At 43.5% G+C, this 19,417-nt stretch overlaps 1 protein-coding gene across 4 annotated transcripts in view; it reads left to right on the plus strand.

Moving 5' to 3' along the window:
* The window catches only part of MTUS2 (microtubule associated scaffold protein 2), a 565,128-nt gene that overhangs the window by 221,697 nt on the left and 324,014 nt on the right, over nucleotides 1-19,417 (plus strand). For all 4 annotated transcript variants that reach the window (XM_077158944.1, XM_077158945.1, XM_077158947.1 and 1 more), the window contains one exon: nucleotides 19,111-19,311. In XM_077158944.1, the coding sequence (XP_077015059.1) occupies nucleotides 19,111-19,311 (201 nt within the window). The remainder of the gene's footprint in view (nucleotides 1-19,110; nucleotides 19,312-19,417) is intronic.

Consider the following 19,417-nt stretch of genomic DNA (forward strand, 5'->3'; position numbering starts at 1 on the left):
TGTATTTTCCTTCTACATTTTGGACTTTCTTACTTGGCTTAATTTTTTAACCCTTCTGTTGAATTAGTCACACAGGTCAGCTTCGATTCACTGTGGGAGGGAACTAGACAAGGCTTGAATTTGAGGAGGTCTAGGTTATTGGGACAGGACTCATCCTGGAGGCTGGCCGCATCAGTCCACATTCTGGCTTCCAATGATTCATGCCCCCCTCACATGCAAAAGCAACTCACCGCCTCTCACGAGCCCCCCGAAGTCTCATCTTCTACAGCATCAGTTCAAAGTCAGAATGTTGTCACCCGAATCAGGTCCAGATGTGCAGGAAACTTCTTTGATATTCTTTTTTTTTTTACATGGGCAGGCACCGGGAATCGAACCGGGTCCTCGGGCATGGCAGGCAAGCATTCTTACCTGCTGAGTCACCGTGGCCTGCCCTTCTTTGATATTCTTAACTTCCAAAATGCTTTCTTGGTTCCTGGTTACTTCTTTTCGTAGCATATTCCTTATTTATTGCTGTAATATCTTCCCAAATTTCTTTGAAGATACTAATTAAATTTTTAAAAGATATCTTTTGTGGATTGAAATCTCTCTATGTTCTCAGGGGCAGTTTTTCCCTTTCCTTTTCTTGGGTTTTTTTTTTGTTTTGTTTTTGTATTATGTGTTTGTTTTATACTGGAACGTCTTCTCAAATCCTCTGTGATCATTCATTTCTGAAATTGAATTCCTTTCATTTTAAAGTGTCTTTGGTTAAAGAGAATAAAAATACCTGTCTTCTGTCTCCTAAAATCTAGCTGAAGTGAATTACTAGCACCTGGGAAGGGACTGTTAGGTATTGCCAAGTCAGTCAGTTTCATCAGTATTTTAACATCAGGGTGAGAACTGTTTGCAAATGTATCCCACTGAAAAGACGGATGGTGCCAAATTACAGTTATTTGAGTTTTATTCCTTAGAAAATAGATAAGTGCCTTAATGTTTCTTCTACTTTGAAATGCTAAAGAAATTTATCAGCAGACACAGTTGATGCAAATGCATTTGTTCGTAACAATATTGTTCCTTTTTATTAGCTTTGAGCCTGTGTTGATGTCCCTGAGAATCACTAATATAAAACAGGATCCAGGAGGCTTTATCCAGCACACGTATAATAGCAGTTTAGTAGCTTTAGTACATTTAGAATCTGTACAAAATAATCAACTTTTCCAATTCTGTAAGATGTGCTGGTACAAGTTTACTCTGTATTTGAAATAACTTTTTATACAGCTTCTATTTATAAATAGATCTGCCCAGCAACAAAATGACATCTGTAATAATTATGTTATTATAACTTCTGCTGATTTTCTTCTTTTTGAAGCAGTCTTTACCCCATGCCTGTTCCCTAGGTCTCTGTCCCCCCCACCCCCCATTTTCCTATTCCCTTCTCTTACACAAAAACTTTGATTCATTTATACACTGACCAAAACATATGTGTATATGTTAACTCTTCCTGGTGATTTTTAAAATTCTAATGCAGTGGGAAAATATAGCCCTGATTAATCATGAATCTCTAGATTAAATATAATCAGTTTCAAATGCCTCTGTTATATGGAGGATTCAATTATATGGAACTTTTCTAAATAATTAAAAAATGCTTACACTCAGGTGTTTTGATTATTATGAAAATGGAAACTGAGAAACTCAAGACTTTTTAAAAAATCTTGTAGGAATTTTGGCATTCAGTGAAACTCATTGTATAAGCAAGGTCATTTGTTTTAGATTACTGCTCCCTTAACACAGTGTTCTGTTTTTATGTTAGACCCATCCATTCACAACTCTGAAAACATTACAACAAAACCAAATAGAACTTCTGCCTGTTGCCCTTTCTGGTCTGGGTGTTGACTGATGCCTGTGAGCCAACGTCATGGGGTCTGTATAGTTTCTCTCCTTCCAGCCTCTTCCAGGTCATGGCATATCACGTACACGCTCCAAGTTCTTCCATTTTTATCATTAAACTAGAGAACTTTTTCTGTGCCCTTGAGCCTCCCACCCCCTTATCTTTAAACTAGAAAGCACTTAGACGCTCTGCTGACCACAGGCTGTCCTGCTGCTTTCACTGGAGAACCATAGCTTGGCCATATTGTTTTTTGAAGTGAGAAGGATTGTCTTAAAGTCCCATCAAATTGCTGTGTTTTCAGGTGTGCCTGGTTTCACTGGGGCAAGGACTAACTGCAGTGGGTCCCCTGGAGATGTTTCAGGTACTTAGGCCTTTTCACCCTCGTTCTCCTGGAACTAATCAGTCACCAAGCCAAGTGCATCCCCTCCACTCCTGCCCTTTGAAGGCCAGGACTTTGCTCCTACTTGCCTTCAGAATTGCCCTCACCAGCCCTTCCCCCACTTAGCAAATCAAACTCTTCCCTCCTCCTTTAAAATTCTGTGCTGGCTCCTCTTGGCTGGCAGGAGAAGGGTCAGGGGCTTTAGCATCCACCTGGCCTGCAGCCCCCAAGCTGACCCTTCCTCCTGACTCAAGGGGTCTCCTCCCCTGAAATATCCTCTTCCTTTCTCAGTTCCTTCCTTGGCTAACCCCTGTTTGTCCTTTACAACTTAACTTGTTTGCCTCCTCCAAAATCAGTACAGTCTGGGTCAGGGGCCCCCTCCCTTTTGTGTTTCCACAGCTCTGACTTTATGCCTCCGTCATGCCACTGGGCGCGTCGTATTGTAGTCTTCTCCATTAGTGGCTGATTTTGTGTTAGCCCTGAAGATAGGGACGATACTCATTTATTTTTTGTTTTCCCAGAGCTATTATGGTACATGGCATGCATTTAATCCATGTTTCTTTAACTCAGCTGAACTGAATGAAGCCAGAAGCTCTGCAGGTGTGTTATCCTCTCTTCCTTCTCCTACTTCTTCATTTTTACTTTCCTCAAGGTCATTTTCCTTCTCTGATCCTTCACACTAGTCTCAAGGGGCTGTGCTGTTTGTTGACACTGCCACTGCTTCTGTTTTGGTCAACTGCCTTCTGGGTTGAAAAAGGCCAATCTAGTCATTCATCTTCTCCCCACTTTTCTGCATCTCCTGTCTTGCCTTTCTTATCCTTTCCTAGAGTTAGTCAGTGTCTGTCTGTCTGTCTCTCTGTTAAATAGCAGCTCGGAAATATAATCGCATACCGTACATTTCACTAGTTTAAATTGTAAACTCAGTGGTTTTAGGTGTGTCTACAGACTTTGCAGACACTGCAGTTAACAGCACATGTGAAGGCCCTGAGGTACAAGAGTACTTGGTGTGCTTGAGAAGTAGCAAGAAAACAAGTGTGGGAGGGAGAGGGTGACAAGAGGGAGGGCAGGGCAGGTGGACGTACAGAAAATGAAGCCGGAAGCTACCAGATCCTGATGGTTATGTGTGGCATAATTTTATTCTTGGCCTGGTGGCTTAGTCTCTTTCTCTCCCTCCCTCGCCATTTTGGCACATCCGGTTCTTCTAAGCCTCTGAATTACAAGCCTCACCAGCGACTAGTGATGATGCAGCCTTGTCTCTCTAACCCTATTGGCCTTCTCCTTAGTCCTCCACCTGCCCAACATCCTCTGCTACGGGTACACTCAGGAACAGCATCTCTATGGTCACAGTCACTCATCCGTCCTCCCTGTGTGATTGGCTACCCTCCCCTAGAGGCCACGCCCTAACTCCGCCTCTCCTCAAACTGTATATAATCCAGGGCTTGCCGAGCCTTGTGGTCTTTAGCTTCTGGTGGCCCAGGCATAAGTGTCTACCAACAATAAAGCTACCTCGCTTCATGCCTTAATTGGCTCGGCGTCCAGTCCTTTAGACCCGCAGCGAGGTCTCCTGCGCGCGCCCCTTGGACCCAGACCCCCGGCTCGAGCCCCTTTTCTGCGTGTGGCAGTGTCGTCTAGCAAGCAGTGAGAAGCTGAGGAGTAGAGGGTCCCCGATAGCTTAGCGGTTGGGCCAAACCGCAGTTATGGTACCTACTTTGAATCAGACTCTAGCTGTTGAAACGCTGAGAGCAGGGGACCAATGTAGCTTTACTTACAGTTTGTAAGAGTTACTCTGGCTCCCTTTGTCTTCAAGAGAGTAGTTGTTTGTTGCCTTCTCAAGAGAGTAGTTGTTTGTTATCTCTTGCTGCATAGCAAATAACCCCAAAACTTAGCTGTCATCATCTTAGTGTCTCAGAGTTTTTGTGGGTCAGGAATCCGGGAGCAGCTGGTCTGAGCGGTCATGGCTTGTGATCTCTTGTGAAGTGGTCGACAGTTGTTGGCAGAGCTGAAGCCATCTGAAGGCTGAGACCAGGGGATCCCTACCAAGGTGACTGACTCAGATGGCTGAAGGTGGTGCTGGCTGTTGGCAGAAGACCTCAGTTCCTTCCATGTGGGCCTTCTCACAAGGCTGCTTGAGCATTCTCGTGACATGGTTTCTCACAAGGCTGCTTAAGCATTCTTGTGACATGGTTTCTGGTGTCCCTCAGATGGAGCTATCCAAAGTTCTAGGAGGAAGCCACCGTGGTTTTTATGACCTAGCTGAAGACTTCTGAAAGCCTTGGTAGAATAGTGTTCATTAGTCACACAGGTTAGCTTCGATTCAGTGGGAGGGAACTAGACAAGGCTGAATTTGAGGAGGTCAAGGTCATTGGGACAGGGGTCATCCTGGAGGCTGGCCGCCTCAGTCCACTCTCTTGCTTTCAATGATTCATGCCCCCCTCACATGCAAAAAAGCAACTCACCACCTCTCACGGGCCCCCAGAAGTCTCATCTTCTACAGCATCAGTTCAAAGTCAGAATATTGTCATCCACATCAGGTCCAGAGGTGCAGGAAACTTCTTAGGTGAAGGACCCTGAGTCTAACTTTTTTTTTTTTCTTTTTTTATATTAATTAAAAAAAGAATTAACAAAACAATTAGAAATCATTCCAATCTACATGTACTATCAGTAATTCTTAATAACATCACATAGTTGCATATTCATCATTTCTTAGTACATTTGCATCGATTTAGAAAAAGAAATAAAAAGACAACAGAATAAGAATTAAAACAATAATAGAAAGAAAAAAAAACAAAAACAAAAAACCTATACCTCACATGCAGCTTCATTCAGTGTTTTAACATAATTGCATTACAATTGGGTAGTATTGTGCTGTCCATTTCTGAGTTTTTATATCCAGTCCCGTTGTACAGTCTGTATCCCTTCAGCTCCAATTATCCCTTCTCTTTTTTTTTTTTTAATTAACGGAAAAAAAGAAATTAACCCAACATTTAGAGATCATACCATTCTACATATGCAATCATTAATTCTTAACATCATCACATAGATGCATGATCATCATTTCTTAGTACATATGCATTGGTTTAGAAGAACTAGCAACATAAACGAAAAAGATATAGAATGTTAATATAGAGAAAAAAATAAAAGTAATAATAGTAAAATCAAAACAAAACAAAACAAAAACCTATAGCTCAGATGCAGCTTCATTCAGTGTTTTAACATGATTACTTTACAATTAGGTAGTATTGTGCTGTCCATTTTTTAGTTTTTGTATCTAGTCCTGTTACACCGTCTGTATCCCTTCAACTCCAATTGGCCATTATCTTACCCTGTTTCTACCTCCTGCTGGACTGAGTCTAACTTCTTGAGCACAGTTGCTCTTGAACCAAAAATCTGTAATCTAAAGAGACACATTATCTCCTTCCCCACCCAGTAGAAAATGGTGGGGCAGACACAGGATAACTTCAATAGACTTTCCTATTTAAAAGAATTTGAATGCAAAAAAAGGGGGGGGGGGGAGGAATTAAAAGAATTAGAGATAACTAGAGACACTTAGAAGTCAATAGTTCCTAATAATTCTGAAAAGCTGCAGGCACATGTTGGTATTCCTTAATTAGGACTAACTTGTACAATTGTCTGGGTATGGTTTTTCCGTGGCCCTTGGCTCCACCCACTGGGTTCTTGGCTCTGACTTCTTAGTCACCCTTCTTTCAATAAAAGATTTGAATCTGAGTGGTGTCTAAGTTTACTTCCTGCCTATAGACATTTGGGTGTCAAAAGACTGCCTTCCATTTAGTACTGTCCCTGACATTTCAGCATTGTTTCTTGTAATACAATTCTTTTTATGGGTGTTCTAGTTTGCTAAGCTGCTGAAAGCAGATACCATAAAATGCATTGGCTTTGACTAAGGGAATTTATTAGCTTATAAGCTTACAGTTCTGATGCTGAGAAAAATGTCCAAATCAAGGCATCATCAGGCAGTGCTTTCTCCACAAAGACCAGCTGCAGGCAATTCTGGCATCCTCTGTCACATGGCATGGCACATGATGACATCTTCGGGTCTCTCTCTTCTCTTTCAGGTTTCGTTGCTTTCAGCAACTTGAGTCTGTGGCTTTCTCTCTCTTTGTGTGAATTTCATTCTCTTATAAAGGACTCCAGTAAGAGTATTAAGACCCACCCTGAATGAGGTGGGTCACATCTTAAATTAAGATCCTACTCGCCAAGAAGTCCCATTTCAGAAGTAGGTCCAAATCCACAGAAATCGATGAACTTTAAGAACATCCTTTTCTGGGGTACGTACATCTTCAAACCATTACAGGGAGTCTCCTTTGAATATTATGGGGTTCATGTCATTAGACAAAACTGTACCCCCAAATCATTTTGTGATTAACCTTTTTCTACCTGGGGCTTTTTCTGCTCAGGCTACTGAGGATTAACTCCCATGAGTGTTTTACCAACACTGTTATTTGAACAGTTAGATCTTTCTGGAATTCTTAAAGGATTTTACATTCCCATAATAGGCTTCATCTTTACAGCATATTTTCTTGACAGTGACCTGTATATGATTCTTGCCTAGAAGCCATTTCTTATTTGTTTACTTATTTTTACTTTATTTTAATTTTAAAAATATTTTATAGCTAAAACAACATACAATAGATGTTATACAATAAAAAATTTAAAAAACAACAACATATAAACACAAACATTCTTGACATACAAGCATTTCCTACATGGTGTACAATCAGTGGTTCACAATATCATCACACAGTTGTATATTCATCACCATGATCATTTTTTTAGAACATTTGCAGCACTCCAGAAAAAGAAATAAAAAGAAAAAACTCATACCTGCCATACTCCTTACCCTTCCCTCTCATTGACCACTAGTATTTCCATCTACCCAATTTATTTTAACCTTTGTTCTGCTATTATTCGTCTATTTATTTTATCTATATTTTAAAAATATTTTTATAATAAACAACGAACAAACATACCAACATTCTTGGCATACAAACATTCTTGACATGTTTACAATCAATGGTAGAAGCCATTTCTTAAGTTTGATATTGTTTGCCATTTGGAGAGGCTGAGAATTTTCAAACCCAAGTCCTAGCTCCTTTCTGTTTGAAAGCTTCTTTATAGTAATTTCTTTATCTCACCTCTCTCCCCTTGCGTTTTATAACCATAAGCAAAAGACAGCACCTTCAGCACTCTACCTGGAAATCTCCTCGGCTGGATTCCCAAGTGGGTCAGGAACAATTTCTATATTTCACATCATAGTAGGCAACATTGGTGCTAATCTGTTTGCCACTGAATAAGGAGGATTTACTTTCCATCAGGTTCCTCATTGTACTATAAGCCCTCACTGGCAGCTACCTCAAGGGCCATAAGGCTTCTGCAAGAAGTTTCTTTGAAGTTCTTTAGGATTTCACTAAAGCACTTCTCATTTTCCTTAAAACTTATACTTTGTGCCTGGTTCCAAAGGCACTCTCACATTATTAGATTCCTGTTATGGTGACACCCTACTTCTAGGTACCGAAATTGGTAATAGTTACATATATTGCTGAATAATAGATCACCCTAAAACTTAGTAGCTTAAAGCTACCAGGGTCATTTATTATCTAATAGTTTCTGTGAGTCACAAATTTGGGAGCAGCTTGGTTGAGTGGTTCTGGCTTGGAGCCTCTCATGAAATTGCAGTCAGATTTTCCTGGGGCTGCAGGATTTGAAAGCTTAACTGAGAATGGAGAACTCACTTCCAGGATGAAGCGGTCACTCACATGGTAGACAGGTTGGCACCAGCTTTTGGCAGGTGGCCTCAGTTCCTCTCCACGGTGGCCTCTGCACAGGGCTGCTGAGATATCCACCTGGCATTGCTGGCTTCTCTCTTAGTGAGCAGTCCAAGAGTCCAAGGAAGGATCTGCCATGTTGCTTGTGACCTAGACTCGAAAGTCACACACTTACACTTAATCGTATCTTCCTGGTCACACAGATCACACCGACTCACTGCTGAGGATTGTTGGAGAGCCATCATGGAAGCTGGCGACCAAGCACTTTGAGCTCTGCTTGTTTCATTCTTTCGTGCGGAAGGGGGCTTTTTGCATTTGCCATAACAATGGCTTGCACAAAAGCAACAGCAGCGATGCCTGTCATTAGCTAGGCGTTTAATACATGCCAGGCAACAGGATATGTGCTTTACATGAGTTTCTCTTTCATGATAATAATGTGTAATTGGTTTTACCCTTTTTTGCTATGTGAGGAAACTGAGGTTTGGAGAGTATGAATCTGGCTTGAAAATATACACTTGGTAGTCATTGTATCAAACCCATATCTGTAGTACTACTTCTCTTTCTTTGTGTCTTTCTTTGCTCAACTGCAGCCTTGATATTAAAGAATTTTATTTCCCAAGAATGAAGGAAGCTTGGTAAAAACAGCTGCTTTCTGTTCATAATCCCAAGCATGGTGAGAAAGGAAGAATTACTTCTCAACTGTATTATCGAACCAAATCACATCTCTGCAAAATACCCATAAAAGAAGAATCTGTCCATAAAAGCAACTAAGGAAGAACTAGTAAAGTTTTTTCAAAGAAACTAATTTTTTTCAAATAATATATTTTACTATATGTGTAAATACATCAGAAGAGAACACTTAAAATATAAAATTACATGGAGAAAATGGACCTTGAAGAATAATCTTGAGTCACTGAAGATTTTACCTTAATTTATTTCTTTTATTCCCGTAGCACTGGGTTTCACCTCTGTTTTGACCCTGCTCCCCTTTTCCTCTTAGCTATGGTCATTTGTGAATATGTGCCTCTTCCCCAGTGGGTTGTCAGCTCTGCTCAGGAATGCTTCTTCTCTGTTTCTGAATTTCCCACAGCACCTTGTGAAGTGCCTTGCCAGTGGGAGGAGTCTATGATTGCATAACAAATCAGATTAATACACATTTATTTTCTTAACTTCCTTATTTTACTGCCTGGGATGACAACGATATTGGACAGTGATGAGTAGATCTTTAATCAATATAATTTTGAACTCTAAAAGGTCTGATGTCTGATTATGTCTTGAGTGAGATATTTTTCTAGTATTACAGAGCTCTGTTTAAAGGAGAACCAATATAAAAATGGAAATGGTAAAGCAAATATAATTCTTGAATTTTCATCAGAATGTGCAGATTTGCTTTCTTCAAAGTTTTTATCTTTCAAAAGAAAAGTAGTATTACTTTGAAATAACAATATATCTAAATATTCAATAACAGCAAAATCTCTTTTGTTGTCGAACAGAAATGTTCATTTTTTTTCACCTCTGCAAAATCTTATTAGAATAGAAAACCTTTATAAAAATAAAAGAAATGAGTTTACTTTAGAGTCTTTGAATGGGCTTTGAATATTTGATGCTAGGGTTTAAAAAAGTGTTTATTAACGTTTCAATATATGTTTGTTAGTTTCCCCTTTGTTATTGATTTCTAATTTTCTTCCATTGTGATTAGAGAACATATTTTGTATGACTTTAATCCTTTTAAATTTGTTGAGACTTGTATAGCCTGACGTATGGTCTATCCCGGAGAGTGTTGTAGATGCACTTGAGAAGAGTGTGAATTCTGCGGTCATTGTTTGGAGTGTTTTATAGATGTCAGTTGGGTCTAATTGGTTTACACTGTTGTTCAAGTCTTCAATTTTTTTAAGTCTTCTTTCTAGTTCTATCCATTACTGAAAGTAGAGTATTGAGCTTTCCAACATTATTTTCAAATTGTTTATTTCTCCCTTTAATTGGGGCCATTTTTGCTTTATGTACTTTGGTGTCCTGCGGTCAGGTACATGTACTTGTAGTTATTATGTCTCACAGGTGAATTGGCCCTTTTATTGCTGTAAAATATCCCTCTTCACATTTAGTAACATTTTTAAAGAATTTATCTGGTCTTATACTAGGGTAACCGTACCAGCTTTCGTATGGTTCCTCTTTGTATGATATGTCTTTTCCCATCCTTTTTCTTTTAATCTTTTTGTGTATTTAAATATAAAGTGTGGCTCCTCTAGATAGTCCGTAGTTGTATTTTATTTTTTTCATCCAAACCAGCCCTCTCTGCCTTATCACTAGATAGTTAAATCCATTCACTTTTTGGGGGGCAGTGCATGGGGCAGGAATCAAACCCAGTCTCCTTCATGGCAGGTGAAAATTCTACCACTGAAGTATTAATCCATTCACTTTAAATTGTTATTGTGGATGATATGTATACCATTTTACTTTTTGTATGTCTCATGTCTTTTTTGTTCCTCTATTCATCGTTTACTTCTTTGTTTTGCATTAATTGAATATTTTCTAGGGTAACATTTTGATTCCTTTAATGATTTTGTGACGACTATGTTTTAAATTATTCTCTTATTGATTGCTCTGGGACTTACATCTTCACTTATCCAAATCAACTTTTCTGCTAACTTAATGTCAGTGAAACATATAAACATTACCTCTTCCTCTCTTTTGTACTTTTGTTTTTATAAATATTACACCTATCTATGTTTCAACCCTAATAATACATTTTTGTAGTTGTTATATCTATTCATATTACAAATCTAATTATAGATTTTATAATTATTACTCTCTGTATTTTCTGTCTTTCGAAGAAGCAGAGGGCATAGCCTTGGGCACACACAATTTAGCATCTTGCTCTTATGAAACTCCCAGCCTCCTTCTAATTGCTTACCATAAAAATCTTCACTGATTTCAAGAGTACCCTTGAGCTTGAACTTCTTCCCACTTCATTCAAAATAAAGTTCATTTCTTTAGAGCTTTTGGAGACCTCTGTTCTTACGGCCAGCCTCTACCCCTAGACGAAATCTCTAATTTTGTGTCGGGGCAATTGCCTGTTTCTCTCAGAGTTTTAATTCTGGTTTATAAGTGGGGTGCTAGGTGGGGGAAGTAGCCTCTGGTCTCCTCTTTCTGTCTCCCCTAGTTTTGAACCTCTTACCTATAGGTGAGCATGGGCAAGTGTCCGCGACTTCTCACTCAGCGTCAAGCCCCCGGCCGGCGGGTGAGACAATGAGGAGAGACAGAGAGACGCAGACAAATCCGCGCTGGTGAGAAACACAGATCCAAGACACGTAGCAGTTGTAAGCACAGACCTTTACTGGAGTTAAGCTTGCATTCTCTGTTACAGGTTCCACGCGGGACAAGATACCCCGCGGGGGAACAACCTCTATGCGGCCGTCAGGTACGGCTCCCTGTGGGTCGTCTCCCCCCACCCCGTCCGGGTAACCTCTTATATACTGTGCCCAAACCCAATAGGTTAGTGCCACGTATACAGAGGTGATTGGAAGATAGGGTTGGCGGGTGTATGTGTCATAAGCGGAAGCAGGATGTGGGCGCCATCCTGGCTCACTCGATGGGCGGGGGGAACTCTAGAGCAGGCTGCAGCGCGTCCACTAGGCCTAACCCGGGAGGCGGCTCTCCACATCTCCCCCTTTTTTATTATTTTTGGTCCGTAGACCCTTTCTTAGACCCAGTGTCTCCATTGATGAGTGAGCTCCCGTGAGCTTGATTAGCCCACTACTTGTTTTGGTGCTTTGGGGAGTCTGGACTAGGCTTGCTAGGCACCAACCAGAATGCCTCCTCATATAGAGACCGGAGAGCCCGTGAACTGGAAACCACGTGACTCTCCCTGCAGTGCTTCGCCTCGCAACTGGGCTAAGCGGGGCTCAGGAGAGCGGCAACCAGAGTCGAGAGTGTCACTAGATGTCTCTGTGCAATGGCCGGAGTCTAGTCTGGCCAGGACCGTGACTCTGCCTTAGAGATCATCCTTTAGACAAAAATTATGACTTCTGGTGCCGCCTTTTACACCCGGGACACGGCCATGGGCCTTGCAGCGGGTCTTGCTTTCGAGCGTCCCGCCCTGAGTGGCCGGGATGGGTCATACGGTGAAATGGGGGACTGGGCAGCAGGGCGGTCGTTGTCAGGAGCACCAGGGGCGAGTGACATAGCCAACATGGTAGTAACACGCAATTGCTGCTGTGTCTGGAACAAGCGTTCTAACAAGCATTTAACAGTGACTAATCCCACTAATAGTCCCACCGCTACGAGAATTCAAGTAGTCAAATTGGGCCAAGAGAACCAAGAGGTGACTCGGTTCCACAGACTTTGTACAGTCTCGCCCAGTTTGGAAAGGTCGAAGGCAACGGGGGTCAACTTGATATCCCCAAGCACTCGAAGGTCTGAATCCACCTGTTGGGAGAGGTTAGTAAAGGTAGGGAGGTTTTAAAGCTGGTCCCCTTTCTATACGATAGAAGGGTGACTAGCGCTCCTGTTGTCATCTTGTCGTTCGTCGCCATCATCAGCAGAGTTGGAGACCGGATCTGGTGGCTCTGGTTGGAGGCTTATCAATTTTCTGGGCAACAGTTCCTTGGCGTCCTCGGGCGACGTCACGGTTCTCACCAGTCTTTCCGGAACCCGCACAGGTTGACGTCCTGGTTCCTGGGGAAAAACACAAACAGAGCCTCTGGCCCAGCTGAGCACTGGGTCAGGGCCTTGCCATTGTCCTGACAGGACATCCTTCCAACGGACTAGACCTCTATGTGGAGGACTCGGAGTAGTGTGCTGAAGAGCAGGTGTCATTCCTAGTGAATTTTCATTTAAAAAATTATATGTAAATAAGGCTACAGACAGTTGAGCCTTCGGGGACAGGCCGTGGCCTATTCCTCTAATGGTTTCCTCCGCCTTGCACGTCGGCCAGGCGGAGGGCCATTCCTGTTGTCTTATGATCGACCGATCGGCCCCGGTATCTAGCAGGCCCATGAAGGGTCTGCCTTGTACCTTAATAGTTAGCATGGGTCGAGACTCCAGGGACATATGGAGGCCTTCAAAAACTTCTCCAGTAGATCCAAACCCTTTATTTCCTCTCTGTCTGGTTCTACTCGGGAAGGATGCATGTAAGCTGGGCAAGAGCAGGAGCTGTGCCAGCTTATCACCCTCTGCAATGACTAGGGTGCTTTGCTGAGACTGAACCATAACCTGGGCAAAGCCTGTGAAATCCGAATCTACAATGCCTGGTATAACTGTTAGTCCTTTCAGGGCTGTGGATGCTCTCCCTAATATGAGCCCAACAGTCTTCGTTGGTAAGGGCCCTTTAAAGGAGGTCCCCACCAATTGGACTCCCATGGAGGGGGTCAGTACAAGCCTGGAGGTGGCACAGAGGTCCAGTCCTGCTGATCCAGGGGATGCGCGAATTTGGACGGGTGTTGTGTCGCCGGATGGCATGCAGGGGGGTCCACCGAAAGGGTGGACCCCCTCTGCCCGTTTTTTGGGTCCTGTTCAGGGCGGCCAGAAAGGCGCACACCCTGCGCATTGAAGGCTGACCTACAGTCTTCTGCGCGATGGGGTCCCTTGTGGCAACGGCCACATAGCCTGGTTGCCGCATATGGTCTACCAAACTGTTGAGTGGCAGGTGGTTGGCCTTTATTGGGACAGTTTCTCTTAATGTGTCCCAACTGGCCACAATGATAACATCCTCTTGGCTTTGTTCCTAGGTCTTTGGATTTCTTTGCAGCTACTTGTAAGGAGCTGGCTAGCATGGCAGCTAGACCTGCATTAGTTAACGGGCTACCAGCATCTCTGCAGAGCCGAACCCATTCCGTCAGGTTTTTTCCTCTGTTTTGTGCTAGGATAACTTTACATTCCTTGTTGCACTGCTCAAATATCATTTGTTTAACTACAGTCTCTGCCACTCCTGGATCTGAGAAAATTCTCTCAGCCGCAGTTTGCATTTTGGCTACAAAATCCACGAAGGGTTCTGTGGGGCCCTGATGTATGTTGCTGAGTGAGGCTTGAGCCTCTCCCTCACCTGTCAGCTTTTTCCAGGCTCCTACGAAACAACGGAAAATCTGGGCGTAGACTTCTTGAGGGAACCCTGTTTGATTCTGGGAGTGGGCACCTTTCCCCAATAGCATATCTGCATTCCACCCGCCACGTCTCCCCGCTGCGTTTTTTGCGGCTTGTTCCTCAGCTAGCTCCTCAAACCATGCTTTCCAATCTATATATCGGCCCTGTGGTAAACAAGCACGGGCCAGCTGAAAAATATCTGCGGGTGTATGATTCAGGGCGGAAAGGTTTTCAACCATATTCAGGGTAAAAGGGGCATTGGGGCCATACTGATGGACGGCCTGCCTCAATTCCTTTAAAATTTTGTAATCATATGGCTCATGCTGATTGTTACCTTGGGGATTGATAATAACTGGGTACATTTCTGAGGCTGGCTGTGGCTCAAGTGGTTGGTAACCACCCAGCATGCCAAAAGGTCTAAATGTTGAGAAAGGGGTCCACTTCCAGAAATGTCTCCCTCTGTTACCTGATGACGAAGAGTTCTGAGGGCCTGTGTACTCGGGCGGGGGGCACGGCAGTAACTGCCCCTCCCCCGACCAGCCTGTAAGGGGTTCCGGGTCTCGCAAAGGAGGGCCACTGTAATTACCTGATTCGGCCACCAGAGGGAGCCCGTGGTGAGGGTTTTTGGCGAGATCACCAAAACCATTCACCGGAAGCCGCCGCGCCCCTGCAGCAGGCGCTGGCGGGGCGGAAGGCTGCGTGGGTGAGACAGGGGGCCTCCCCCAATCGATCAGCGGAGGCGCGTCTGCACCCTCGGTCTCATCACCATCTGACTCTGAGTCAGAGGTGTCTGAACTAGCGCCAGACTCTGGCGGCTTACAAGTGGGCGGCTCACTTTCACAGGAGCCGTCCGCTAAAAGGGTCTTTAAGGGAGCTAACAAAGGTAAACTTCCGGACTGCCCCATGTTTGCAGTCGGCACTGTACTTTAATCACTCGGAGAGCTCTTCCGAGTCCCCGGGGCTACCTGAAAGCCCGCGGGCCTTAACTCTCACGTAATAAGAAGTACTCACCTTCTCGCGGTGATCAGGCGCGGGAAGTCCGCTGCGAGCTCAGGATGCGCGTCCTCACCAGCTTGGGGAAAGGCAGCAGAAGGGTTCCCCGTACGGGCCACCACTTGTCCGTAGCCGTCTCGCTCGGCGTCAAGCCCCCGGCCGGCGGGTGAGACAATGAGGAGAGACAGAGAGACGCAGACAAATCCGCGCTGGTGAGAAACACAGATCCAAGACACGTAGCAGTTGTAAGCACAGACCTTTACTGGAGTTAAGCTTGCATTCTCTGTTACAGGTTCCGCGCGGGACAAGATACCCCGCGGGGGAACAACCTCTATGCGGCCGTCAGGTACGGCTCCCTGTGGGTCGTCTCCACCCACCCCGTCCGGGTAACCTCTTATATACTGTGCCCAAACCCAATAGGTTAGTGCCACGTATACAGAGGTGATTGGAAGATAGGGTTGGCGGGTGTATGTGTCATAAGCGGAAGCAGGATGTGGGCGCCATCCTGGCTCACTCGATGGGCGGGGGGAACTCTAGAGCAGGCTGCAGCGCGTCCACTAGGCCTGACCCGGGAGGCGGCTCTCCACAGGCAAGAGTGCTTAGAGCTCCAGTATCCATGGCTTTCTGTGCCTGTGGTAGTGCCTCCACCCTATGACTTGGGGATGGATGAAGAAATCCCTGACTTCATGGCTCTACTCACTTGACTTTAGCCTCTGTAACATGGAGAAAGGGGAATGAGAAATACTGGTGGTCTGCGTCTCTTGGGTAGAGACTGCAGCCATGGACTGGGAACTCTAAGGACAGAAAACCAATCTTTTGGCCACATCCATGCAGAGGAGATGTTCCATCAAGCTGAGCTGGGGCTGGAGGGGTGGGTGAGGAATGGATTGTGGTTCAAATGCCACAGGTGCTCACTGGTCTTATGGAAATTTAGTAGATGTTCGAATATAAACACTTCATTTACTGTATGCACCCAGAACAATTTCCAGAGGCTTAATCATTTTTTTTTAAACATAACTTTCACCAGTTATGGTTGTTTCACTGGAGAGTGTATCCATGGATTTCCTCATGCCAGCCTTTAGCTGTCATCTCTTTGATGTGTCTTTCATTTTAATATAATATTAATAACTAACATTTTAATTGAGGATTTACTATGTGCTTGATACATTATTCCTGTCAAAGTCTATATTCTTTAGTAGCCCAATGACACAAAATGCTTGGAATATATATTCCTTGGATATGTTGGACTCTTTTGAGAAATAGTAAGGCCCACTTTTTTAAAAAAATAAATATGACCCTTTTATGAAACACAGATTTAACTGTCATGTTGAATCAGAGCAGCTGAAGCTCGTGATGCCACACATTGAGTTGGGATCATCTTGTGAAGTGTTTCATACTGTTGTCCGGGGACCACCTGAATCCGAATCACAGAGGGGCTTGTTTACAAAGCAGACTTTTCAAATCAACCTCACACCGGCGCTCAAACAAAGAAACTGGTGGAGGTATTCAATTCCTACTTTGCACGAAATGAAATTAATACAAGCTTGGTTAATGTAGACTTCAACTAAGCATTTATTGAATAAAAACTTTTGGAAACTGGGAAACTATTATTCTAGAGACTGGTAGTATAAAAAGAATAAGACCTAGTCCTCCAACCCCTGAAGGAGTATAATTATTTGTGAGAAGATTAAGCTGGTAGAAAGAGAGATCATTATATAGTAACTTGATGTATTAGATCCATTTGCATCAATTTTATTAAAATTACATATACAGGGCATTGGAGTAAGGTATACTCCCTCAGGAAGCCTACACATATACCCCTGCACACACACACACACACACATACACAATATTTCTTTATGAAAAGGAAGAGCTCAGAAAGAGACTAGAGGAAAGAGAAAGCTAGAAAATAATTTAGAGAACTACTCATGTTGACAGAATCCTGTGCTGATGATTTCTCTTCTTCTCTTTCTGCTGATGGAATGAATAATAATTGACTGTAAAGAAGGGTAGGATACGATAAAATTTCTGTTTGGACATGTTCAGCGGGTTTATTGCATTGTGCAAGGATTTAGAAAACTTAGTTTTCATTCTTTATTAATGTTACATGGACGCTTAACTGTGTGCCAAGGTGCTCCATCAGGAATTCTGACTTTTCATTCTTTCCCGATTTAGGTTTATTTTCCTGAAAAATATTTTACCAACTTTCTTCTCACTTGATCTTGTGTAATCTAAAGTAAGTTACTGATAAACTAGTTTAGGAAAGGAGATTACCAGTAAGTGAAAATAGTACCAAAATATGATGGGTTTAATATATACTTATTGAGCTAATTATGTCTAATTTTTACCAACTCTTTTACTGTTCTGCAGACATCATCCAAAAGACATTTGGTGTAAAGTTATTATGGAAAAGATATCTGATATATGGGAACACTTCCACTGTTCTGTGGACAGTGTCTAAAGATATATGAAATGTTATGAGAACAACAAGACATTACATGGATACTAATTGTTTGATGGAAAAGGGATCTCTGCCATTTGTTCAACAATGTATTATTTCTCCCCTTTCATAGCTACATATCTCTTATTTCCAAGCATTAGAACGGGACCCAAGTTGGGCATGTTTGCAGCTCCAGCTTCTGTTCCCTCTTCTTTCGTCCCCACCCCAGTCCTGATCCAGGAGTCAGGAAGCCTCCGCTGTGCGAATCCCCCCATCACCAGACCCCAACTACCTCTCGCTGTCCCCGCAGTAGGCGCTGCTGGAGAGAAAGAACCACTTCTCCGTGGGCCACTGTAGACCATGCAAGACAGCTTCTGGTTCTATATGTATTTCCACAAAATGTAGATTTTCCCCCTTGAATTGTAGACTGTGAATTTTTTACAAATGAACCACTTTTTCCTTCTTTTGAATATGTTTCAGCAGCAGCCTGGTTAAACTTTTCCTGGATAATAAAGGGTTGACTCACTGGAGAATAAGAGCACTGCTGAGTGCTCTGTATACAAACACCCAAGCAGAAGCTACTCAGTGGTTTGGCTAGGACAATTACACAAATATGAGGAAGGCTGGTTGTTTTACCTCTCTAGCTTCAGATCAAAGCGCATTCGTGTGTTGCCAGCATTCTGGTCTTATTTTGTGCTGTGATGACCATTGCAGTGTCTGTTTGTGGAGCCCGGCTCAGACTCATGGCAGGGTGGGTTGAGATGCAGGATCTATGGTGTGGTTTTATTATTTTGAAACAATCTGACTTTGCACATATCTTTGAATGGATTTTGAAGTTTTCACTGACATACAAATAGCAGAAGGAGAAAAGAAACCTAACACTTTTTTGAGCACCAGCTATATTCCGAGTTGTGCATTACAAACAGGAAGACGTAGACTAAACCTGCCAGGCCAGTTTCCCCATCTCCGTTCTTTACATGGATGGAGATTGTGGTTCCAAGGGTTAAGTCAGGTGTCTGAGGTTACATGGCTAGTCATTGCTGGAGCCTGGAAGATTCAACCCAGCTATGCTCACAGTCGGTGCTCTTTCTGCCTTACCCCTTAGACCTACCAAATGTTACTAGGGTAATTCTTCAGATATGCTTCTGTAAGGCATTATATTCTGGTAATAGCCACTAGTGAATGAATATTGGCCGCTAGGGTCCTTTGCCCCATTGTATGTCACATCCATGATGTACCTCAATTTCAGAAGTGCAGGGTACCTTGTAACAGGAGGTGTGCTCTTTCCACCCAACCGCCTGAGCCCTCCATGCCTTTCCTTATGGCCTTACAGTTCCTGGTATGGCCTCGTCTCAGCTGCCCCCAATTGACTGTGTTCTCCCCTGAGTCCTCTGCAGCAGCTGACCCACAGAGAGGGGCCTTTCTCCTAAAGATTTGTTTGTGCACCTGCTGAAGCGAACCCTGCGAGTTTAATTGCGATGTTGTTGGTAGAGCTGGGTTAGCATTCACAATCTGCCATTCTCTGTCTTGACAGTCAACTGAGAATGTTTTTTTTGGATTTGGTTCATTTTAGCAGATTTAAAGAAAGTCTCCGGTTCAAATGCTGTAAAATCCAACCTCTCGAAATCCGGCCTTCGCCCTCCTGGATACTCGCGTCTCCCTGCGGCCAAGCTGGCGGCCTTTGGCTTCGTGCGGAGCTCCAGCGTGTCCTCCGTCTCCAGCGCCCAGTCCGAGGGCAGCGCGCAGACCGAGCCCGGCCCAGCGGCCGCCAACCGTAAGTGTGCAGCACGACCCCGCGCCCCTAAACACGCCGGCTTGGCTTTGCAATCCCCCTGTGTTCTCTCAGCACGAGAAGTTAGGAGCTGGGGTCGAATACCTGA

This window comes from Tamandua tetradactyla, chromosome 4 (genome assembly GCF_023851605.1).
Source record: "Tamandua tetradactyla isolate mTamTet1 chromosome 4, mTamTet1.pri, whole genome shotgun sequence".
NCBI classification, from domain to species: Eukaryota; Metazoa; Chordata; class Mammalia; order Pilosa; family Myrmecophagidae; genus Tamandua; species Tamandua tetradactyla.